Source organism: Choloepus didactylus, chromosome 3 (genome assembly GCF_015220235.1).
Source record: "Choloepus didactylus isolate mChoDid1 chromosome 3, mChoDid1.pri, whole genome shotgun sequence".
In the NCBI taxonomy this organism is placed as follows: Eukaryota; Metazoa; Chordata; class Mammalia; order Pilosa; family Megalonychidae; genus Choloepus; species Choloepus didactylus.
The window spans coordinates 71,470,437-71,496,495 of NC_051309.1; the positions used below are offsets into that span (position 1 = coordinate 71,470,437).

Below are 26,059 nucleotides of genomic sequence, written 5' to 3' on the forward strand. Positions count from 1 at the left end.
ATCTGGAAAAGGGTAAAAGGAAAATTGTATGTCCTGGTCCATTAGTCTCAATCAACCCTTACCGAAATCTAACACAAAATTTTTCACTGTTTTAAAATTGTATGTATCTATGTTGGCAAGATTAATATGCATTAGGGAGGTGATATCTAAAGTAAATATGGTTTGGGAATTACAAACATATTTGATGGGCAAATGACCTGCAAACTTTAATATACAGGAAACTTATGTATTAGAGACCAGTTTTGGACCTGATCCAGTCTCGATAGTATGTCACTCGAGTGTAGACTCCAGGTTTGTTTGGAAGAGCACATTCATCTCCCCAGCTTACAATGCCAGCAAGGAACCAGATGCCTTTAGAATCTGCACGAACCAGAGGTCCACCAGAGTCACCCTAGAGAGAAATAGGATATATGCAATTGCAATAGTTAAAAGATGAATCATTTAAAATGACTATTTTTGTGTTCTAGAATTGTCTCTTGAAAAAAAAAGTATTAGTATATGTCTTTGGATAAATATAATAGAAAATATCTGATACATTTCAACTTAATTATCACCCAAAGAGGATATTGGAGGCAGTATTGCTTATGCAGCCATATTGAGGCATGATTTGATTATCTCCCCAAATGCCCCTATTTCTAGGCCAATGATGGGAAAAAGGGAAGATTGGTATTTACCCACCACCAGCACTGGACTATTGCTCTTCTATTCTTGTGTAAACATTCCTTCAATTTTCAGAATCATGTAATTTGGCTATTCTAATCCTGACATCCCTTATGGGTTTCATCTATTAATATTTAGGCCATTTTCCCAGAATAATAGATGTTGTCATCTGGATTTTCCTTTGCTCTAATTCTTTCCATCATTGTGGATAATTTCATCATCTATTGGATGCCATTTCTGGATACCTTAGCTCACAGTCTCTTGGCTTCCTTGACTCTGCTAATCCACATATTTTAGTCCACCCTTCCATGTCACTCCTTGTTATTACCTGTGACTGCTCCACCTCTGAAATGTCATTATTCAGCATTATGATTACATCTACCTATCCTTTCAATATTCATATTCCATTTTTCACTCTATATCTGCTCTTTAACCTCATTAATGCCAATTCTTTGACTCCTCTCTTTCTTCTTTGTGTATTAGTTCACTTCCTACTTCCCCTCTTTATTTATGTATAATAGATTCCATTATTCACCTGAACCACTGTCTTCCAACTGCATCCTCAGCTCTTTATCTTTAAACTTCCTCCCCACCGTATCCTAGGCCAAACCATACACTATGAAAAACCATTTTACAAACTTACATCCTCTAACCAATACCTCTCAACAATATTTATGTGTGTCTGGCCAGCTTTCTTTCTCATTTTTCAGGGCAACCAGCTCAAACTTTTGACATCTCACAGCTGTAAAAATCTGGTTCCTTCAGTAGAATCTAGTATATTGCTTACTTTCAAATTCATAGAGTACAGAGTAACAGATGACAATCCCTTCTTTTAGTGTCCTTGTCCCTTTTGACTTCCTAGCTCACCTATGCCAGCCCATGCTGTATCTACTCTCCTCATATGAATGAATGTGTTTAGTCCTTTACAAGGCTAATCTCATTATTTATTCCTTGGATCAAGGACCTTGTTCTATCAATAATCTTCTCATTGTTTGTTCATTTTTTCTAATACATCTTCATTTTCTCTATTGTCTTTCCCCTCTAGGTACATACATGATTGCTTTTTGGTCTTGTCTACCTGAAAAATGGCAACCTGCCTTTATTTTAAGACCTCCTCTGTTTCCCTAATTTTCTTTTTTCTTTCATAGCAAAGTGTCAAAATCATCTATATTAAAGTTTCCATTTTCTCATCCCATTCTCAACTTTCTTCCCAAAGGATTCTTTCTCCTCCAGTGTACTAAAATTGATCTCCCAAATTTCACCAATGAACAAATTTTTGAATTTGACAGATTCTTTCTAGGATTTATCTTATTTGATCTCTCTATGGCATGTGTCACTTCTGCAACACCAATTTCTTGCTGTTTTTCTGATCCCTGGATCCTACAATACCTTTGCTTTTTATGTCCCCCTGATAGCCCCTTAAAAGCACGTGCACCCAAGAGTTCTATTTTAGATGTTTCTTATTTTACACATTTTAGCTGGGCAATTTATTTGTGCTCATGGGTTTAACTACCACCCAGTTGGAAATGACTTTAAGTACATATCTCTAGCCAGAACTCTTTCCTGGCTCAAGGTTTTATTTCCAGTGGCATACTGGACATAACTCATAGGCCCTCAAATTCAGCATACTCCAAACTGAACTTCTATCCTCCTCAAACCTGCTCTATCTCCTATCCACCTTCTCTCAAGTTTCTCATAGAGAAACTTTCTTTTCCCTCATTCTCACAGCTAATAAGTCACAAAATCTTGTCCTTTCAACTTTCTTATTGTCTTTTCATTCATGCAGTGTCTTGGTTGAAGCCCTCATTCCCCTTTTCAGGCAAAATAATAGATCCCACTGTCTCAAGCTCCCTTGCCTCCATTTAGCCTTCCACTCTGTACGTATTGGATTTGGCAATTAGAAAATCATTAGGAATCTTGACTAGAATACTTTCAGTGAACTGATGGGTCAATAGTCTGCAAGTGGTAAGGTCCGAAAGTAAAGAAGTTGAGAATGTGAAACAATAAGGGTAAACTATTATTTAGAAACCTACCAAGAAGGGAAGAAGAAAGAGTAGGATCTATCAAGGGGGAGACTTGATCATGTTTACAGAATTAGGAGAGGGTCCATTAGAGTAATAATGATTGGAAAATATGGAAGAAATATCAAATAAATGGAAAATTCAATATCTGTATGAAGAACACAGGAAAGAAATTATCCCTAAATAGAAGAAACTTGCTCATCCTGAGCTTAGAAGGCAAAGATGAGTAAAATATGAAAGTATCAAGGAGAAAGAAATTAAGGAGTTCTCATATAATTGCTTCCATTTTTTTTCTGGTAAATAAGAAGCAATGTCATTAGCTAGGGAAGATAAGGGTTAAAGAATGTAATGAAGGTTTAACACAGCTCCATAAAAGACACATTAATGAATTATACAGTGTAAGGACTCAGCTGTAATTGTATGACACGAGTTTACAAGACTTCAAGATTTCCTGTGCCTGTACTTGGCATCTTGCATGTAAGAGCAAATAAAGCAGACCGATTGCTCTGTGGTTGGAGTTAATTAAGATGGGTGTGGGGGAAGTGGAAGATGGTGAAGTCATTGAGGGTGCTGTCAATAGTGTGGTGGAAATAATAAAACGTGGGTTTTAGGGTGTATAAAGTTGGAAGAGAGCCATGGGAATGGAGGTGATGGACTGAGAGAAAATAAAAAGATACAAGGATTTAAGCTCTCCATGACTCCAATGAATAGATTTAGTAGCAAAGTTAAAAAGATAGGTATCTGTAATTAGAGATGATAATTATGTATTGCAAATACTTGTTTGCATGTCTTCTAGCTCCTAGAATACAGGAATAATGTTCTACTCACCTTTAACTTCCCAACCTATCACAGTGTCTGGCACAATAAATAGTCATTACATGAGAGAATAAATGACTATATTAAGGGTCCTCCTGAAATGATCACTGATTCTCTCTGCCTAGATAACTACAGTGGTATTTTTTTCCAGGACTATTGTTTATAAACAACATCAGAGATTTTAGAAGCATAGTAAGCATAAGGAAAGGCAGGTTAGTATAGGGTTCAAAGTATGGGCTCCAGAACTCAATTTCCTAGGTTTGGATCCCAATTCTGTAAATTGCTAGTTGTGTGACCTTAGACAGGTTAATTAACTCTTTTTGTTTTAATCTCTTCATCTGAGAAACAATCTATAATAATACAAACATACTTCACAGGTTTTTCACAAGGATTGAATGAACTAATATTTTTAAAAGACTTAAAACAGTGCCTGGCACATGGAAAATGCTATATAAAGGTTTGGGTTGTTAAACAAATAAAATATTTAGAACATTGGATTAGGATATTAGCCAGATTAAGAAAGCTCTGTGATCGTTAGGTTTGGTGTTGGAGTCAGTTGAATATTTCTTGGTAAAAAAAGGCCAATCAAACTAAGATCACCAATATTCCATTTCATCTTTTCATTGTTTTTTCTGAACTGAGTCTCTTCCCCATTCCTATCTGAGCTTTTTATAACAGGAAGGGTGGTTTAGCAACTTTAGTGCTTTAATGAAATCTATAAATTTTCAAAATAATTTTAATTAGATTGTTTGGCTATAATAAATACTTAAGTCTTTTAAAATTGTCAGCTCTTTGAGGAAATTGAACTGGTTAATTGGACATTAAAAACTATAAGAAAAAAAAAAATCTCAGAATTGGAACAATCAGATTTACCTGGCAGGCATCCACACGTCCCTTCAAGAACCCGGCACACAGCATTCCAGGTGTGATGACACCACCATATACCGTTTCACTGTTGCAGGTCTTATTATCTATAATCTTCACTAATCCTTTTTGGAGTATATTAGGAATTTTTCCTAAGGGAAGAAAATTATATAATTTTTGCTAAAGTCAGTATTAATCTCTCTGGCTAGTTTATTAGCATCAATCTTTAACACTATGCAAACTTTCCAAATCAATGTAAAACACATTTTAATCCAGCTTGTATTTGTCTCCTTCTTTAGCAACAAAGAAGCAAGCATTATTTATAAACATGCCAAAGTAGTGCTAAAAATGACCAGACGTAGAAGTGCTTAGTGTATACATCCATATATGATGGGATTTTTTTCCTTTTGAACAGTTTTGGAATTTTAAATGTATTATATTTATGCCTTAGAAAGCAAAATGAAAAATTGAAATTCTAGAAGCATACATTTCAAGGCTGTTTTTAGATTTTCTGCTGATTTTGTTACTGTATTTCTGGATCTTTGAATTAATTTTAGGTTTATTTTTTTGCTTCCAAAATGAATAGAAATAGCCACCAAATCTTTACATTATTAGGGTCATGGTGATACACATATTGAAATGATTTTTGCTCACATATTGCCTGGTCACTGAGGGCGACTCATTTCCCACCATTTAAATTTGCAATCCTCATTCCCATATGCTATGCCCCATATTGGCCAATCATCTGTAGTCCCTATTTTTTTCTATAGCACTTACCTCCATAAAACGTGTAATTTAATTATTTATATTTATTGATTATTATCTGGCTTCCTTTGCTAAGAATGTAAGTTTTCTGAGGATAGGAATATTTGCCAATTTCATTCATTATTATATCCAAACAACTTAGAACAGTACCCAGCACTAAGGTGGTAATCAAAATGAACATTTATTAAATGAATGAATGAAATAGAGGAAAATGCATTATTTATTCAAATAATACATTTCCGTAAAAACTGACATGGTTAAGGGAGATTATGGTGAACAGCTCTATGAAACTTGTGGCTTTTGTTGTTAAGGATATTTTTCAATCCATTGCACATTATCTTCTTTAAAATGACCCAGAGGAAGCATTTCTCAGATTTAGTTGTGATTTTGAGTGTTTTTTTTCAACTCCTAAAACTCAAACCATACTGTGAAAGGAAGTTAGGAACTTACCATTAAATTTTAATGTTCCCCATCCTGTGACCACCGCATCTGAATTGGGTGGAAATGTAACAGTAGCTTCTGGAAGACATGCTCTTCGGATATTGCTTGAGTATAATACTGGTGAAGATATATGTACAACAGCAATATCATTATCATGAGCAGGGTAGTGGTAGCGTTCGTGAATTATAATATCCTTGATACCTCGCTGTATTTGTGGATCGCTTAAAAGAAGCCCAAAACTAACATTCCATTCTTTGGGATCACTGACCCTAAAGAAAATAGATTTATTTATTAAAAGTTCTATTTATCAGAATTGTAGGAATTCATCTTTTATTCTTTTTAAAACAATTAAAATATTTTGAATTTCCATAGTACTTATAAGCATACATCAGTAAAGCTGTATGTAAGAGAAATATAAAAGATGAGTTAGAAAGATAAATATGACATTACAAGATAGTAAGATTAAATAAAAATTGGGCAAGCATATGAGACAGAGTGAATTTATAGAAATTAAGGAAATAGTCTAAATCCTCATTTTGAGCCATTAAAAAACTATAAATAGGAAGATATTTTTGAGTTTTACTATTTTTAATCAATGATTTGTGTATAAGTAGTGAAAAAATAGTGCTTCTAGAGCATTTTCAAGCTCTCTATGAAAGTGACATAATAAGCAAGCATGATTTTGAAAAGACAGCTGATCAAGTTTCAAAAAAAAGGGCTACACAAATGCAATAGAAGTTAATGAAAAGAACCGTCAACCAAAAGAATAAAAAAGTTTTTTACTTTTTTATAAGTAAACTTTGAGCTCAATAATTTATCCTTTAAAGTAATCATCATCATTTTAAATATAGCTATAACATGTTTTGGAGGATGCAGTCAGAATTTAAATACTGATGACCAAATTAATAAAACCCAATATAACAATAATGAGAAAGAAGTAGAAATCCTTTGATTTGGGATTTCTAGTCTCTTTTTAAAATTGAAGTAAGTGACCCTAACTTATTAGTTCTCAATGAGGGGGGAGGCATTGATTTTGCCCTCCAGGGGATATTTGGCAATATCTGGAGATGTTTTTGGTTGTCATAACTTGGGAGTGCTACTTGCATCTAGGGGGTAGAGGCCAGGACTGCTGCCAAACACCTACAATGCATAGGACACCTTCCTACAGCAATGAATTATCTGGTCCAAAATGTCAGTAGTGCCACTGTGGACAAACTGCTCTTGCCTGACTATATCTGTTATTTTACTGATAATTCATTGAATAATTTTGAGGCTACTCCTCACCATATTGAATAGCTGGAGGCATAGTTGTGTGACTATATTGTTGAGAGGTATGCATCACACTTTTAGGCACTTGAGTGACTTTGAAACATTCACATGGGCCAGAACTTACTCTATGAAACAGTGAGCAGCAGTGACAAGCCAGCTGTTACTAATCAGAGTGGCTCCGCATCGATGGACATTGTTTTGTTGAAGACTAGCTTGCCAGGGCCATTCCCCTTCCTGGGCATCCATGCCCCCTGCTATTTTGTTGCCGGAAGGAGTTATTGTGCGATGTCCACAACCTGCTCAAAATTGAGTCCATTAGCATTGATATTGCTTATGCATGCTTTGCTATAGTAAACAAGCTCCCCATAATACATATCTCTATTAACTATTAACTTTGGGAAAACTCACAGTCTTAGGACTGACTGCTGATATGAAATTTCCTGAGAATACATTCAAAATGATTGACATCCTCCTCCCCACCACCCCCGACCAACACTCACATACACAATCTGTGGGTCTGTGTTGTCTCTCTATGGCCTGCTATAGGGATGGGTGGAATAAAACATCTGAATTTAGAAGAACACAATCATATAACAAATTAGAAACTTGCACAGGGAAATGTCTACTTTCCAGTTTTAGTGAGCAATTGTTGTAGAGCAATGATTGCTATGGAAACATTCATAAGGAAATATAAATGAATGTGGATGTAAATGAAACACTGATGGGATGCACAGTAGACACAAATGCATTCACAATCAAGTCACAATACACAATATCTGGATTAAAAAAAAACACATGAAGATATGTAACCATTTTCCAAAGTCACATGCTTCTCTGAACCAAGACTGTGCTTTAGTTTTTTTTAGATTCTGAGAAACTGCTGAACTTTTAAGTTTTTAAAGCAAATCAGCAGTAATGTTACAACCTCACAATTATTACCCATTTCCTTCATCTGTTCCTTTGATTATCTCATCTTTACTTCATCTAAAGCACTGAGTTTGTACCTTAAAATTTTTTGTATCTTTTACTATGATTGTCACACTCATTAATAAACATTTTTAGAGGACAAGTACCTATCTTTTTATTTTAATATATTTCCAGACCTACCACAGAGAACCTCAACAAATATTTGTAGAAATGAAGTCTATATAGTCCATGAGACATCTTGAAATAAAAATGCTTGACTTCAAAGCTTTTCCCTGTATTAGGTATGTTCCTAGGGATTTAGAGTGAAAAAGCTTTCCATAATCAATGCAGGGGACATAGATTAAAGCAGTAGCTTTCAATGGGGAATGATTTTGCTCCCCCAGGGGCTATGTGGCAATGCCTGGAAGCATTTTGGCATGCTACTCTTATCTAGTGTGTAGCGGTCAGGGGTACTGCTAAATATCCTACAGTGCATGGGATAACCCACCTTGCAACAAAGAATTATCTAGCCCAAAATGTCAACAGTGTTAAGGATGAGAAAGCCAGATTAGAGAAGTGCACTTGCACCATCTTTGAGAACATTTAAGTTAATTGGAAAGGTTAGATGATTAATTGTTTCACAAAGTTGTTATTGATTTTATGAATCTAAACATACCTAAAGATATTATTTTCTGAGGGTGGGAAGCACAAGCAAAGGTCTTGTAAAGTTTTGTATAGACATTTCCAGGCCCTCTAAATCCTTAAGTTTGTATATTGATTCTAGATTATTCTGTTCTTTTAAAAAATATTTTTAATCTTTTTTTTTTTTTATTAGAAAAGCTGTGGGTTTACAGAACAAACATGAATAAAATACAGGAGTCCCATATGCTACCCCACCACCATTCCATTGGTGTGGAATATTTGTTACAACTGATGATAGCAAATTTTTATAATTGTACTATTAATTAAAGTCCAGTTTAACTTAGGCTTCACTGTTTGTGCAGTATAGTTCCATGGATTTTGTTTTAAATTTTTATTCTGTCACCATATACACAATCTAACATTTCTACTTTTAATCATATTCAGATATATATTTCAGTACTGTTAATTGCATTCACAATGTTGCACTTCCATCACCAACATCGATTACCAAAATATTTCAATCATTCCAAATAGGAAATCTGTACATTTTAAGCCTTAACTTCCCATTCCATATCATGACCCCATCCCCTGGTAATAGATATTCTAGATTTTGACTCTATGAGTTTGCTTATTCTAGTTATTTCAAATGAGTGAGATCATACAATAGTTGTACATCTGGCATGAAACGTGATGCTTTTCAAAACATGATGTCTTCAAGTTTCATCCATGTATGTTGCTTGCACATATTTTTAATGCCAAATAATATTCCATTGTATGTATATACCATATTTTTTAATCCATTCATCAGCTGATGGACCCTTGGGTTGCTTTCATCTTTGGCAAATGTGAATAATGCTGCTGTAAACATCAGTGGGCAAATATCTGTTTGAGTCCCTGTTTTCAATTCTTTTGGATATATACCTAGTAGTGAGATTGCCAGGTGATAGGGTACTTCTATACTTAACTTTCTGAGGAACTGCCAAACTGTCTTCTACAATGGCTGCATCATTTTACAATGCCACCAGTAATGAATGAGTGTTCCTATATCTCCTCATCCTCTCCAACACTTGTTATTTTTCATTTTTTAAAAAGCAGCCATTCTAATGGGTGTGAAGTGCTAACTCACTGTGGTGTTGATTTGCATTTTCCTAATAGCTAGTGATATTGAGCATCATTTCATGTGCTTTTTAGCCATTTGTATTTCCTCTTTGGAAATATGTCTATTTAAATCTTTTGCCCATTTTTAAACTGGGTTGTTTTTCTTTATATTGTTGAATTGTAGGATTTCTTTATATATTTTGGATATTAGACCCTTATTGGATATGTGGTTTCCAAATATTTTTTCCCATTAAGTAGGCCTTTTCATCTTCTTTATAAAGTCCTTTGAAGCAAAAAAGTATTCAATTTTGAGAAAGTCCCATTTATATATGTATTTTTCTTTCATTGCTTGTGCCTTGGGTATCAAGTCTAAGAAACCATTGCCTACCAAAAGATCTTGAACATGCTTCCCTATATTTTCTTCTAGGAGTTTTATGGTCCTGGCTCTTATATATTAGGTATTTGATCCTTTTTGAGTTCATTTTTGTATGAGGTGCATAATAGGGGTCCCCTTTCATTCTTTTGCATATGGATATCCAGTTTTCCTAGCATCATTTATTTAAGAGACTATTTTGTCCCAGTTGAGTGGACTTGACAGCCTTGTCAAAGGTCAATTTGGCCATAGATGTGAGGGTCTATTTCTGAACTCTTTATTAGATTCCATTGGCCAATATATCTCTTTTTATGTCAATATTATGCTGTTTGGACCACAGTAGATTTGTAATATACTTTAAAGTGAGTAAGTGTGAGTCCTCCAACTTCATTCTTCTTTTTCAAGATGTTTTTGGCTATTCAGGGCACATAACCCTTCCAAATAAATTTGATAATTGTCTTTTCCATTTATGCAAAGTAGGCTGTTGGAATTTTGATTGGGATTGCACTGAATCTGTAAATCAACTTGGGTAGAATTGACGTCTTAATGATATTTAGTCTTCCAATCCATGAACACAGAATGTCCTTCCTTTATTTAGGTCTTCTTTGATTTCTTTTAGCAATGTTTTTTAGTTTTCTGTGTACAGGTCCTTACATCCTTGGTTAAGCATATTCTTATATATTTGATCTTTCAGATGCTATTGAAAATGGAATTTTTTCTTGATGTCCTCCATAGATTGCTCATTACTAGTGTGTAGAAACACTACTGATTATTGCATGTCTATCATGTATTCCACCACTTTGCTGACCTCCTTTATTATTTCTAGGAGTTTTATTATTGATTTTTTGGAATTTTCTATATACAGGATCATGTTATCTGAAAATAGTAAAAACTTTACATTTCCTTTCTGATTTGGATGACTTTATTTCTTTTTCTTGCCTAATTGTTACAGCTGGAACTTCTAGCAAAATGCTGAATAACAATGGTAAGAGTGGGCATCCTTGTCTTGTTCCAGATTTTAGAGGGAAAGTTTTCAGTCTTTCACCACTGAATACAGTGTCAGCTGTAGGTTTTTCATATATGCCTTTTATCATGTCGAGGAAGTTTCCTTCTATTCCAATCTTCCAAAATGTTTTTATCAGAAAGGATGCTGGATTTTGTCAACTGCCTTTTCTGTTTTGATCAAGATGATCATGTAGTTTTGTCTTTCATTTTGTTAGTATTTGCTTCATATATTTTGGAACTATGCTGTTGGGTGCATATATATTTACAATTGTTAATCTTCCTGTTGAATTGTTCCCTTTAACAGTATATAAATGCTATATCTTTGTCCTTTGTAACTGTTTTTGACTTAAAGTCTATTTTGTCTGGTATTTGTATAGCCACCCCAGCTCTCTTTTGGTTACTATAACACAGTATACTTTTTAAATACACAGTATTTATTTTTCCCATTCTTTCACCCTCACCCTACTTGTATCTTTGGTTTTAAGGTGAGTCTCTTGCAGAGATCACATAATGGGCCATGCTTTTTTTCCTTTTTTAAATCAATTCTGCCAATCTCTGACTTTGACTGGAGATTTTAATCCATTTACATTTCAAGTTACTATTGATAATACAGGATTTTCTTCTGCCATTTTGCTATTTAGCCTTTGCAAATCTTATACCTTGTTTTTGTCCCTCACTTCCATTAGTGCCTATCTATATTTGCTTTTTTGTCTTATACCATATTGAATGCCTTCTCATTTCTACCTGCATATATTTTTCATCTGGTTTTCTTGTGGTTACCATGGCATTAAAATTTAACATCCTAAATACATAAAAATTATGTTTGATTTGATATCAACTTAACTTCATTAGCATTACATGCATACTTTTCCTATACCCGTCTCTTTCCCCATTATTTGTACTTGTTCCCACTTGTATCTTTGTTCATTGTAGGTCTAAAACCATAGATTTATCTATCTAAAAACTACCCTTTTTACATTTGCATTTTAGCACCTGTAGGATGTAAGAAGTGTTGTGACACATCAAAGAATACAATACAACAATTCTGGCATTTATAATTACCCTAATGGTTAACTTTACAGTAGGTTTTTATTTCTTTATGCTGCTTTGAACCATTGTCTAGTGTCCTTCCCTTTCAGTCTGAAGAACTCTCTTTAGAACTGCTTGTATGGTAGGTCTAGTGGTGACAAACTCCCTTAGCTTTTGTTTATCTGAGAATGTCTTAATTTCCCCCTCATTTTTTGAAAGAGTCTCACCAGATATAAAATTCTTGGCTGGCAATTGTTTTCTTTCAGCACTTCATGTATTTCACCCCACGTGCCTTCTTGTCTCCATTGTTTCTGATGAGAAATTGGCACTTAATCTAATTGGGACTCCCTTGTATATAAAGGTTTGCTTTGCTCTTGCAGCTTTCACAACTCTCTCCTTGTTCTTTGCATTAGACAGTTTAATCAATATATGATGGTGTGTATTTTTCTTCATGTTTATTTTTCTTTGGTGTCCTCTGAGCTTCTTGGATTTGCATATTTGGTATATATATATATATATATATATATATATATATATATATATATATTTGTCAGGTTTGGGAAGTTCTCTCTCATTATTTCTTTGTATATTCCTGATTCCCCTTTCTCTCTTTCTCCTCCTACTGGGTTCCTATAATGTTTATATTTGTACACTTGACCATGTCATATGGTTGTTTTAGGCTATTTTAGCTTTTAATATTTCCTTTTTCTTTCTATTCCTCAGCTTGACAATTTCAATTGTCTTGTCTTCAAGTCCACTGATTCTTTCTTCTGCCAGCTCCACTCTTGAAACCCTCCTGGGCATTTTTCATTTCAGTTATTGCGGTCTTCAACTCCAGTAGTTCTGTTTGATTTCATTTTAAAATTTCCATGTCTTTACTTGGACTCTCACATTGTTCATTCATGTTTGCGTGATATACCTTAATTCTTTCTCTGTACCTTCCTTCATCTCATTAAACACTTTTAAGATCTTTTTTTTTAAAGACTTTGTTTGGTATGCTCACATTTTTGTCTTCTTCATTCGTGTTTCATGGATATTTATCCTCTTCCTTTGTATGGGCTGTCATTTCCTATTTATTTGTTTAGCACTCTTGTTGCAACTGTTCCTTTTACTATTTTTAAATGTTAACTCTGGAATTTATTCCCCAGTATGTCTGTTTCTTGAGTTTGAAACCAGCTGGTGATAAGATGGAGATTTTCTGGGGCTTCAGCTCTCTTATCAGGAAGATATGCCCAAGGTGAACAACATACAGGGTTTACTCTGTCTTTGTGTACCTGTGCCTTGTCTTTTGCTTTTGCTTTTTAGTTATTTTGGAGTTCCCCTGTTTACAGGAGCTTGGTTGTCCCCTGTGTTTCCCAGAAGACAGACCTCCCTATCTTGGGTGTTTGAAGCCAGCAGATCTTCATCCCAGACAGTCTGTCTGTATAATTTTTACACTCCTTTCATTGTCTCAAGCTGTTTTTGCCTGGAGGACAAATTCTGGGAGAAGGGACACCCCAGAGGACTTTCTTAAGTCAGTCTTCCCAGCCAAAACAGGGCCACAGACCCAAAAAGCAGTCTGGCTCCAAAGTGCCATGGAGCAGGGATCAGCAAGGGCACCAAGAGGTTCTATGATGGTTCCCCAAAGCTGAGCTTTCTTGGCCTGCCCAGCAAATGCAGTCCATCAGCTAACTATCCCCTACAGCCCTGAGGAAGCACTGGGTCTTTAAATCTTTGCCACCTCTACCTCTGTCTGGGGAGGATTGAAACAATAGCTTCCCATAGAGCAGGCAAACAATGATCTGAATTTGCTAATCAAATCCATGACCAGTGATTGGCTATGCCCATCCCTCTTTTGGATATTTATGTCCCTTTCTGTCACCAGTTAGCTAGCCATGGATTGGACCCCCCAGCAGCCTGCTGCTGGAGTGTGGGATGGGCACTGACAGCCACTGCTCAAAGAGAGTAATTTACTGTTTGTTTGTTTTTTACCATAATTTATCACCTTCTTACTCCTGCTCTTACTGTGCAGTGTTCTTTCAGCCTCCAGAGTTTCAAAATAGTTGTTTCAGACAGTTCCTGACTGTTTAATCATTATTTTGATGGGAGAACTGAGTCCTGGAGCTCCCTAACCTGACATCTTTTCTGGAAGTCCCTCCCTCTAAGTTACTCTCTTGATGCAACCCAAACCTCCAGTTATTAAGGCATCCTCTTCATAAAACCACTTAGTCAAAGCAGAGCTTCGGTGGTTTATTTCTGAGTGAGAAGGCTCTCACATTCAGTCACAGAATGTAACCCTTTCTTTTCCTATTTCTTCCCACTCCCTTAACATGGATGCTTAAGAGGGTAAAACAAATAATAGAGAACCCAGAGGTAAAATGGTTGCTCCCTATCCTCCTTCCCTGTTTGGACAACTCCTAAAGGAAGTTGGCTTTTACTCAACTTCCTCCAGAGAACTATAAAAACAAAGGTGCTTTTATTTGGGCGAGGATAATATCCCCCAGGCATCTCCACTTCCATGTTCCTGCTCTTACTCACAATTTTAATCTAATTTATACCCATGTATCAGCTTCCATTCTGATTTCTCACTTACTAATGAGCATTGTGGCTGTTAAGCTTTCAGCCTCCACCTCTGCAGGATTGACCTTGTCATGACCTCTGCTGAAGTCTTACACAGCACCTTGTAGCTTTTGTTGTGTCAAAAGAGGTCAGATGGCAAATTTCAAGGACATTAGGAATGTGATGAAGACTTACTGGCTGTACTTTCAGAACTGCCAGAGAATCTATCAAAGCTCTTACAGCATCCCTACACTTCTAACTATTGCTACACTTTAATACACTTTATGTCACATTCCAAAACTGTATGCTTTCCTTAGTCTTGCTTGATTTTTCTTGCCCACCTCCCCTCTTTTATCTGAAGTATGATCAAAATCCCAGATATGCCAGATTAAATTCAGAATACTGAAATGGATGGGCATTTAGTGTTTCAGCTGGGAGATGGACAAATTGGCTGATCTCTTTCTTACCACTGTTTTTATTCGTGTCTTGAATACCTCTCTTCTGTCCACCTGATGAATCCCCAACCATGGATTTTGATTGTTTGATATTGAGGTTTTAAATTGGAACAGTTGACTTTTTTAAAATTTAGATTTTGTCCCCATTTTTCTACTCATCTGTCCATATACTAGATAAAGGGAGTGTGAGCCACAAGGTTTTCACAATTACACAGTCACATCATGTAAGCTACATAGTCATGCAATCATCTTCAAGAATCAAGGCTCCTGGGGTGCGGTTAGACAGTTTCAGGTATTTTCTTCTAGCTATGGAATAGTTGACTTTTAACATGTCTTATCAAGTTGCTTGAGGATTGCTCAACCTAAATGTATCAGAGAGAAAAATATCTAATGCAGTTTAATGCTTATGTTTTTGCCAGGTTGCTCAGAAATAACTAAACTTGTGGCTGAGGGTCAGTATGAGCATTGTGTTGGTGTTGCCTGGCTCGGGAGTGGGGTGAGGACGACTCTCTAATCCAGTTGCCCCAATCAATCTTAGCCCCAGGTAACAGCATACTTCTTGTGACAGTCTACTCCTACCTCACTCAGGTTCCAGCAACCCTAAGGCAGTAGTTTGAGAATGGAAGCAGATGCCTTGGCTGGCAAGGAAGCTGCTTGCAGATAAGCAACTCTTAACTTCTCAACAAATAAAACGTGGCTTCTAGGATCAGAATTCCCAGTGAGTTACTATGCCTGGGGTTTCCATAGGCAAAAATAGAAGATACAAATAGCTAACATTTATTGAGTGCTCATTATGTACCATGTGCTACTTTATTTCATCTGTGCAACAACTTGGAATAAGGCTCTGAGTGGTTAAATAATCCTTGTAGTCATCCAGTTAATAAGTACCAAGGACTCAAAATTCAGTTGTACCTAGTTTTAGGTTTTACATTCTTAATCATCACTACTGATTCTTGTTACCCCCTGTACATGATGGCATGTGATAATGGTCCTCATTTTAAATCCATGACATCAGTCAATTTAAAGCCAACTACAGTTTCCTTCACATAAATTTCTAAAATCATGTTTCCCATTATACTTTTATCAATATCATATTGACTCAAGTGAGGTCCAAGAAATTAAGTTTCACTGGAAAATGACTCTTTGTGGATAAACTTACAGACATGGAGAAGATTTTCTGCTGCTGGCATCGCAATGTCTGAAAGTAAAGAGAAAAGGAAATTAAAATATTTACCTTTATGAATATTTGATTTTAATATTAATATTATTTTGTTTTGGTAGACCACATTATGATTCAGCAGGAATAAATACCTTATTTAATCTCAACCAAATAATTTCTACGTTCATAAATCAGAATAGAGAGTAATAGAATCTTAGTATTCATATTCATTCTTCTGTTTTATTAGAGAATATCAAGTCCTCCATTATAAGCTATTTGAAAAGGGGCCTGTGTTTTGGAAAGTACTCCATATATGGAAAATGGTGATCTCCTGCCAAATCCTGAATCCAAATCACATGAAACCTGAATGCATTTGCCACCTTTTATGTGTCAATTCAAATCCTTTTCGCCCATCTCTCACTTGAGCCACAACCATGGTGACCAAGTCCATGGAGGTTTGGATCAGCTCTGCTCAGGGGGTAAACTGACAGGTGTCCTGAGATTCTCAAGTCAGTATCTAAGACTTCTCATTTTTTTCCAGAAGAAACCTGCTGGCTGCTCTTAGAAACTCAACCTGGAAGTGTGGGCGTTAATGCCCATGGGGCTACAGGCCAATGCAACATGGATGCTTTTCCCTCTAGTCATATGGGACAATGTTTCTGAGGCAATAGTTTCCTCAGGGGAGAGAAACAGTTGCTCCTAGTGGTGGCCAGCTCTCCTTCCCCATTTTACTCTTCCTGCCCTTCACTCTCCTTCAATCAACTATCTGCTTGCAAGCCTTTGTCTCAGGTTCTGCTTTTTGGGGGAAACCCAGCTAAGACAATCAAATAACTACATATGATGATAAATAATGCCAGTAACTAAGAAAGAGTACATATATTGTTATATTTACTGTATTTTTTTATATGAGTGTATATTACTATATTTATTCCTTCTAAAATTAGTACTGTCTTTTGTGGTAAGTTTCAATTGTTCAGAATATTCAATTAAGCATGGAACCCCTTTTCTCATTCATTTTGAGTCAAAAAGAATTTATTTTACTAATAAGGCAACTTTAACATTGTTTACTCATTCCTGGATAGACAAATCATTCCAGGGAGTATTGCAAGATGAGATTATCTACTCCAGACAATTTTGCTATGGACCCCACATCACTGCAGAACTGCAAACCTCTTCAATCCATGGGGGAAGTGGGAAGAAGGTGAACAAATGACACAATTATCCTCCAAATTTGAAAGGTAGAGAACCATAAACCCAATAGCCATTTCTCCTTAAGAATTTCTTTCAAAAAGGAATCACCAGCTGCTCTAAAAATCAAACATTATAAATGCCAATGTAGGTTCATTTTTATTACGCTCTTGGATCTCCATACATCCAGGAGGGAGTTCCAGTTCTGCTTGCCAATTACAGAATTACAGTTACACACTCTTACATTAGGTTATAAAACCAATCTGGGAGACAAAGGAATCCTTTACCAGAAAGTCAGCTTGTCTGAACAAAAAGGCAGGAGCAATTCAGCTGTCTGATGGGACTTAAAAAGAGACAGCTATGATGATATGAGCCACACCTACTAAAAACAGAAAGTTGGCTATTTCCATCCAATCTCTCAAAGCTGCCTTCAAGAAGCTGTTTTTTGTTTGACAAAACAAAACCTCTAGAGTTTAGTTTTGAGTTTTGGGCCTTGGTACAATATATCAAACCATATTAAGATTTTGGGAAATAACTAAACTCTTTTACCTGGATTGGGAAAATGTTAATTACCACATTTTAAGAATGAATTATTTAGAAACCCTACTAGGTTCCCAGAAGTTTCTTCTTTCTTTGAGGTTTTCTTTAATGATACATGACTTGCTAAAGGAAAGAAATGTTTTGGAGTAATTTTAAATTTTAATAATTGTTCTATCCCAGAGCTTAATAGTATAATCACCACTTGGGTGAGGTGGAAGACAGGCTACAATGCATGGGGAAGTGACTTAAACCATCACCCATTTGTACTGAGTCACTGCGGTGGTTGTTTGTGTCTCTTTTTAAGTCCCTTGGCTCATACTCAAAGGCTGGAACTCCTGTAAATTTACCTCTGAATCAAGGAGTCAACAATGTAACCTAGGATACTCCATTTATATGTACCATGTAAAGGAAGGGACAAACAGTGGCACTGTTTCTGCCAGGAAGGAAATTGCTTCAAAGGATAGTAAGGCAAAGCGTTTTAAAAACGGCTCAGCCAATGTCCATTGGTCTTCCGAATGGACCAGGAATAAAAGAAGAATAGACCTGGGACACGACTGTCAGTGAACCTGAAGTCTAGTGGAAGAGAAAGACACCTATGTAAATAATTTAAAATCATGTGATTAAGGATGTGGCAGAAGTATACATTGGAATTTGGTGCACCAAGAAAAGTCACTTAGTATTTAGGATGGGAATAGCTATCAGGGAGGACAGGAACAGCTGATGACAAATATTCTTTTGCGGGTGGGTGTTGAAAAATTGATTTTACTGAGGGCAAAATAGGCATAATTCACTAAATGCTGAACACCAGATCAGAAAAGATGCTTAGATGTTTTCTAAATGGACTTTTGGATCAGTAGTGTCTCAGGTTGTTTCCCCTTGCAAAAGCTGCCAGAATGCAATGTACTAGAAATGGATTGGCTTCTATAATGGGGATCTATTAGTTCACAAATTTACAGTTCTAAGGCCATGAAAATGTCCCAGTTAAGGTGTCAATGGGACAATACCTCCTCTGAAGAAAGGGTGATGGTATCTGGGGTTCCTCTGTTACATGGGAAGGCAATGGCTGGCTCTGCCGATACTTCTCTCTGGGGTTTAGCTCTGGTTTCAGTGGCTTTCTCCAAAATGTCTCTGGACTTCTGTCTCAGCTTCTCTGTGTGTCCTTCTTGTTTCTCCTGGGGCATTCTCTTTCCAAGAGTCTCTCTCTCCATAGGCTTTCTTAAAGTACTCCAGTAAAGGATTAAAACCCATGTTGAATTGGGTGGGTCACCTTTCCATGGAAACAACCTAATCAAAAGGTCCCACCCACAATAGATCTGCCCCAACAAGATTGGATTAAAAGAACATAGACTTTTCTGGGGTACATAACAGTTCCAAACTAGAACACAGGTCATTGATGATTATTTCATATTTGGTGTCTTTCCAGGACAAGGAAATAAAAAATACAAGTTTGGATGCACTGGTAAGAAGTAAGACTCCCCACAAATTCTGATATCTAGTGAATATTTCATTCCTTAAGAGAAGAAATTTGAAAGAGATCACGTTAATGAAAACTAAATTGTATGATTCTGATGTATAAGAAAGAATTCTGCTCCAATGATAGATCCATTTATAATATAAATTTTATACAGATCACAGGCTTTAACTCAGCTTAGATGAATTTACTATTTTACACTAAAATGCTAAACTGGTTGATTAATTCTGCTTCTCAGATATTTTTTTCTAGGATTCTAGCATTAAAAATAGGCGTTTAGTCGTATTTTTTATGGAATGTGTTTTATGGGGTCTTTAAAAACATTCAAGTGGTAGATTTCTGAACATACTAAAACTATAAATGTATACGGACTCAATGAGCAAAGTAACTATTATAAATAGTCATCTTTCAGCATGGAAGTTCATTCATAGTATTTTCACCAAAACATGCTACTCTGGAGACTGCATTAAAAGGCAGAGGAACACAGAGTAGATCTATACTGTGGTTGAAAAAAAATTGGAATCCTTTCCTTACTGCAGGTTTTGATTAGTCACCTGCCGCATGTTTAACCTCAATAAGTGCTTTTATTTTTGTGTCTAATTAGACAGAAAATTATTTTTGTGGCTAGGCATTACACATCATTTGTCATTCCTCAGTGTAATGTAGGTTGGTTTTTCGCAATATATACCTTTAATATACTTGCCATTTTAACTCTGAACATAAAAAAAAAGTTCATGATTTTATTAAGCTCTAGTTGTATGTGCAAGTGGTAGTTTTAAAGGTAGAATTATCCTTTTTTTTTAACCTTTATGCAGAATTCAAGAAATATGAAAACCAGGAATACCTGTTTTTATTTGGATATTATATATGCTCCTCCTATGAATCAAGTCGTTGATTTTAAGCTTGGAAGCAGTACAAAAGGCTGGTGAATGAAGAGAGGACAAGACACATAGAGAAAAGTATATTTAAGCAGTCATTTTATGTAGTGAGTAGTGCATAATAAAAGCGACGTGCATCATTGTACTGCTATGGGCTCTTTTGAGGACACACATAGAACAGGAACTTAATATTTAGAATTAGCACTTTCAGTTTGGAAGTTCCCTAGTTTGACTCTTCTAGGTATCTTCCAGATACCTTGTGAAGGTTCACAGTTGGATTGAGCAGCTCTGGTGTCTCAGAGAATACTTTATGGATTCCCTTCAGCTCATGCCTATTGCTTTGTTTAAGACTCAAGAGGTAGTGCCTCCAAGAAACTTTCCCTCTTATTTCCTTCTTCTCAGACCGTTCCATAGCTTCATGTTCCTTTGCCAGTTTGCATGTAGTAGTCTCTGATGCAAAATAACCATTACCCAGTAATACTCACTTGCTAATTTAGTTAAATATTTTTTTTCCTCTGGAACTTATTTCAAGTTTCTTGCTTTTACGATATCTGTATCTCTCTTATAATGAGAAAAAATGTTTCTTCTGGGAACTAACTATGTTTGAAATTTAAAAAAAAGAAAAATGAACATATCCAGGCAGTGGCTAATACACTCAATTACAGCCATAATAGAATTTAGAGACTTAGTTTTTTGCAATCCTTATAAGTTAATTCATGACAATTACTTGATTTTTGAAGATGCACAATTAAGCTTTCATTAAATATAAACCACAACTACTTTTTTCTTATTCATGAGTGTTTCTTCTGAAATTTCGTGTAAGAGGCAAAGAATGCAGAGGTACAAAGAGTGGCAAAACTGGTTTGGAAGAAATTCCTGAAATGTTTAAGTTTTAATTGCAAGCTGGCCTGAGACTGAGAGACCTGGTAAATAGAGGAAATTTCTTTCTTTATATAAAAAAGCTATGAATATGTAGAACCTTTATTGTTTTCTTTGTTTGTTTGCCACACTATGAGCTTTAATAAACAGATGTGTTTATTAAAAAGTTAAAATTAACATTTAGTATATGACACTTTCAACTATTTAACCTGTATTGTATTAAGAGAAACAGGAAACAGTCAGCCTTTTATTGCTGAGTAGTATTCCATAGTATAGATGTACTACAGCTTCTTTAACCATTTATAAAAGAAGAACCAACATGGTTTTGTCTGATAGCTTTAGTACATTTATATCTCATATAAAGTGTTTATGAATGCCACAAAATTAGAGGCCGCTGGAATGGAAGATGAAATAACACAATTATACTTTAGTAGGAGTAACCCTATAGCGTACAATAAATGCTATTGTCTCACGCTCTTAAAAAAGGTTTCCAAACTTTCCAAAGGCATTAAAAAGTTCTCACTATGACTCATATTTTTATTTAATAGATTAACTTGCAATATTTCTTATGACAATAAATCAGAGATCTAGGAACATGAGAGTCAAGCTCATCATAACATCTAAAATCTAATCACAGAAATGTATGTATTTGCTTTACTATTGTAATTATGAAATTAAATTAAATGTCTTATTATGAGATAATTGTATATTCACATGCAGTTATACAAAATGATACACAGAGACCCATGTACCTTTTACCCAGTTTTCTCCAAAGATAGCATCTTGCAAATCTATAGTACAATGTCATAACTAGGATATTGACATTAATGCAGTCAAGGTACAGAATATTCACATCACCACAAGGATCCCTTGTGTGCCCTTTTATAGCCATACCCCTTCCGTCCTGCCCCCACACCCTCTTTAAACCCTGGCAACCATTAACCTATTTTTCTTTTCCATAATTTTGTCATTTCAAGAATATCATATAAATTTATTTAGATCTTATTTTATTTCTATCATCAATTTTGTGTAGTTTTTAGCATACAAATATTGTACATGGCCTTTGTTGGCATTGGTGGGGTGGGGGGGACCATAGGACTTTCTGTGGTGTTTTGGCTGGAGTATAGAAGTTATTGTCTAAAAGTGTTCTGTCATGATAGGCTGTTCATTTCCTGGTCTTTTGGCTGTAGAGAGCAGGCTTTTGTTGGGGTTCTTTTTTCCCCTGCACCTTTAGCATTTTGGGGTTATTGGCTTCTTCAGCTCCAGTTCCTGGTTACATGAATGTTCCAGTTTGCAAAAGCTGCCATTATGCAAAATACCAGAAATGGATTGGCTTTTATAAAAGGGATTTATTAGGTTTTAATTTTACAGTTCTAAGGCCATAAAAGTGTCCAAACTATGGCATCAACAAGAGGATACCTTCACTGAAGAAAGGCCGATGGTGTCCAGAACACCTCTGTCAGCTGGGAAAGCATGTGGCTGGCATCTGCTGGTCCTTTGCTCCTGGTTGCATTTCAAAGTGGCTTTCTCCAAAATGTCTCTGGGCTTCTGTCTCTCTTAGCTTCTTTCTTTCAACTCCTGTGCATCTTTGCTTGGGCTTCTGTCTTTCTTAGCTTCTCTCTCAGCTCCAGTGCATCTTTGCCTGTTCTCCCAGGGCATTTCTCTCTAAGTGTCTGGGGGTCCTCTCTTAGCTTTTCTGGGGCAAATTCTGGGCTTCATCTCTTGGCTTAGCAACTCCAAATATCTTTCTGTCTGCATCTCCAAGAATCTCCAAGCATCTGGGTCTGTGTCAGTTCTTTGCTTCTCCTGGGGGCAAACTCTGGATTTCATATCTTAGCTTCTCTCCAAAATGTCTCTCTCAGCTTCTCTGAGCTCCTTGTTTCCATTAGCTCTCTTAAAGGACTCCAGTGATCTAATTAAGACCCACCTGGAATGGGCAGGGTTACATCTCCATGGCAATGATTTAATCAAAGGTCTCACCCATGGTTGGGTGAATCACATCTCTATGGAAACACTCCATCAAGTTTCCACCCAACAAGATTGGATTAAAAGATCATGGCTCTTCTGGTGTCCATAACAGTTTGAAAACGGCACAAAGAAGTAAAATGAAAACACAGGGAATTCAGAATTCACCACTGTTTTCCTTGGGTCCTGAAGTCCCTAACCAATTTTCCTTCTTCTCACTACCTTTCAGAGTCCTCTTATGTTTGTTCTGTATGTAATATCAAGAGTTTTTAGCTGTATTTAGTGGGAGGAATAGGGACAGTTACATCTATTCCATCTTCCTAATTGAATTCTATAAAGCTATTTTTTTTTTCTGTTACCTTTCTGTCTATCCCTTTTTGTTTCATCATCTCAAATTTTGACTCTTCTTTCTTCATTTCTCTCCTAAATGAAAATGGTCCCTGAAATCCTGAAATTCTGTCTTTGACTCTCCTTCTCCATCTTCCTAGAAAATCCAGGGAGCTCACCACCATGTCACTCACTTGTACTCTTCCTATATTCTTTGTAATATTATCCTTTTTCAAGAATCTCCTCATGGGGATGACCACCAGATCTATGGTTTTGGGCCTGAATTTCCTCAAGAGGACCAGCCCTTTATTTCCAAATGCTTGACAAGCAACTGTATCTGGTGATGTGTATTTGATCTCATACTCGAAATCTAAACTCATTAGCTTCTTTCTGCTACTCCTTCTCCACCGTCTCCTATTTCTTTATGAAGTTATCATCTACCAATTAGTCAGACTTAAAATTAGATTCCATACTTTAATAAAAAGGTAAAATATAATCTCTTCAGAAAAGTTGCCTATTTAGAAAGATTTATTTCTAGGGAACTGTGGGTGGGCAAGATCTTATACTACTTAGAGTATTCTATGAAACATTTTGCTGATCAAACAGATTTATAGACCTGAAGACTGGTGCTTGGTTAAGGTACACTCTGGGAAATAATATGCTTTGATATATGAATATAGCTTTTAAAAAATGACTTTTAGGATTGGCCAGTTCAGTTGCTTAAAACATGAAGCCATGCATTATTTTAGAACCAAGTCACATGTAAAGGGAACATTCTACTAATATCAATCCATACCTCTGTGTTGGCCAGCTGTGCATGAACAGCTTCATTCTTCTTGTGAAACTCTTGATAATGGGTCAGGACTATCATTGTCATGTACGAAAGCCTATGTTATTACTATTTCTATTACTCTAATGTAATTTGAATTTTTACTTTCCCTAATTCTGATTTAGGATAAGTCTTTAAAATATTTTTCATACCTATTTCATTCACTTGATTGAGTGTAACAGTGTATACAAGACATTTTTGTGTAGGGAATTATTTTTTTAAAACAAATTATAGTCATAACTTTATGTTTGCCTATACAATTTATGAGCATTCAACTTGATGAGGCATTTCATTTAAAACCTTCACTTTAGTTTATGAGGCATTTATTTGTGTTTACAAGGACTGATTTGAATTTTTCCTACCAGAGCTTTCAGAAAAGTCACCATGTGGTCCTCTTTGCAGTTGTGTAGTTGGTGCATCTGGTCTCAGCTCTTGGCTTGATATTTTATGAGAGGGTGATGTACATCAGGCTGGCTGTGAGGTCAACTTGTTTGGTGAGATATCACCCGCATTTCTTTACTTGTTTTTTTTTTTTTTTACATTAAATTTTGAATTGCATAAACTTTAAGTATTATGTGTATGTTCTGGTTTGAATGATAAACTATAAAATAGCTTAATGAGATCATGTAAGCAGTCATATTACAAAATAATTAATAAAGAGAAAATCATGTTAACTAATTTTAATCAATGAAGTAATTATCCATTTTTAAGGAATGTGATGCTGTATAATCATAAGTGAATATTAGTTTTGGGGTTCAGGAATGCAAAAAATCTTTTCCCATTGAAATTAATGGAATTAGGTCAAGAAATTCACCTTATGAGGGATTTTTCAGGAAACAATTCCTTCATGGGCAGTAGAAAATTATATATCAATGGTTTTCCTAGATTTTATGCTAACAAGTCAATTTGAAAATCTGTTGATCTAGTAAGCTTAGAATTGATGAAAAAAGTATTAATCTCTCACTTAAGAATACACTCCATAAATACTAATTTTGTTAGTATCTGGGTAGGTAGTAGTAGTAGTATTTCTCACAGGATTTCAATGGTGAGGGAAAAATGAAGTTGCATAATGTATTTGTGGCTCTTAATAATTGCAGCACTTTTTCCATCCTAAAAGCTAAGCAATCTTTCAAAGAACAAATAAGTAAATAACTATTCTTTCCTACTCCCAGAAGTATTTTCTCTGCTAACTGGCAGCTGTGCTTAAACTAAGACACTAGCCTTCTATCCCATAATGAATCCTGCCAAAAATATCAACAGGTCCAAACCAATTCCTCATAATCAATTTATTTCTGTTAATAGCCTACCTTTCTCCTAGTCACATAGTCCAATTTTACAGTTCCTCTCAAATCTACCTCTTCTTTCCCTTTGACTTATCATGAACCTGGTTCAACTTTCATCTCCACTGCCAACCCTAGTGGATTAGTAATAATTGCTTGGAGAACAAGTGTGAGCTCAGTGGGGGTGGAAAAGGGGTTAGGAGATTAGGACTAACGATTGTGGAAGCCAAGTGGAGTCTGCCATTTCTCCCTGTGACCCTCAAACAAACTCCGTGCTTGGGATTACATGTGTTGGCCTGGCTTTCACACCAGGATGATAAATGTGGGCTGATTCCCTTCTTGGGGCATACTGACAAAAAACATATCCCATAGCAGATAGTGGTCTGTCCACACATTCCTTAACCTTTTGCCCTGAGCACATATAAACATTCCTAGACTAAGTATGTAAGTTTTCTGGCACCTGGCCCACTTCTGCTGCTATATCACCTCCCAGCAGGGAAGGATAGAGTCCTTTCCTTATGACACAAGCACAAGAGGTGTGTGTGTGTGGTAGACCATCTCCCTGCATCAGCCATGGATCAAAACCTGCTGGCCTTGGAGGACTGAGGCTACTAGTGAAGCTGGCCTTAATTGTCTCTTCTCTGTTTGAGTAAACATTGTT

At 36.0% G+C, this 26,059-nt stretch overlaps 1 protein-coding gene across 1 annotated transcript in view; it reads right to left on the reverse strand.

Annotated features, from left to right (window-relative positions):
* Positions 1-229: 229 nt before the first annotated feature.
* LOC119530283 (transmembrane protease serine 11C-like) overlaps positions 230-26,059 on the reverse strand; it is a 101,364-nt gene continuing 75,534 nt past the window's right edge. The window contains exons 6-10 of the mRNA XM_037831429.1: positions 16,042-16,080; positions 6,961-7,132; positions 5,577-5,836; positions 4,371-4,513; positions 230-391 (exon numbers count right to left, since the gene is read on the reverse strand). Of these exons, the coding sequence (XP_037687357.1) occupies positions 230-391; positions 4,371-4,513; positions 5,577-5,836; positions 6,961-7,132; positions 16,042-16,080 (776 nt within the window). The remainder of the gene's footprint in view (positions 392-4,370; positions 4,514-5,576; positions 5,837-6,960; positions 7,133-16,041; positions 16,081-26,059) is intronic.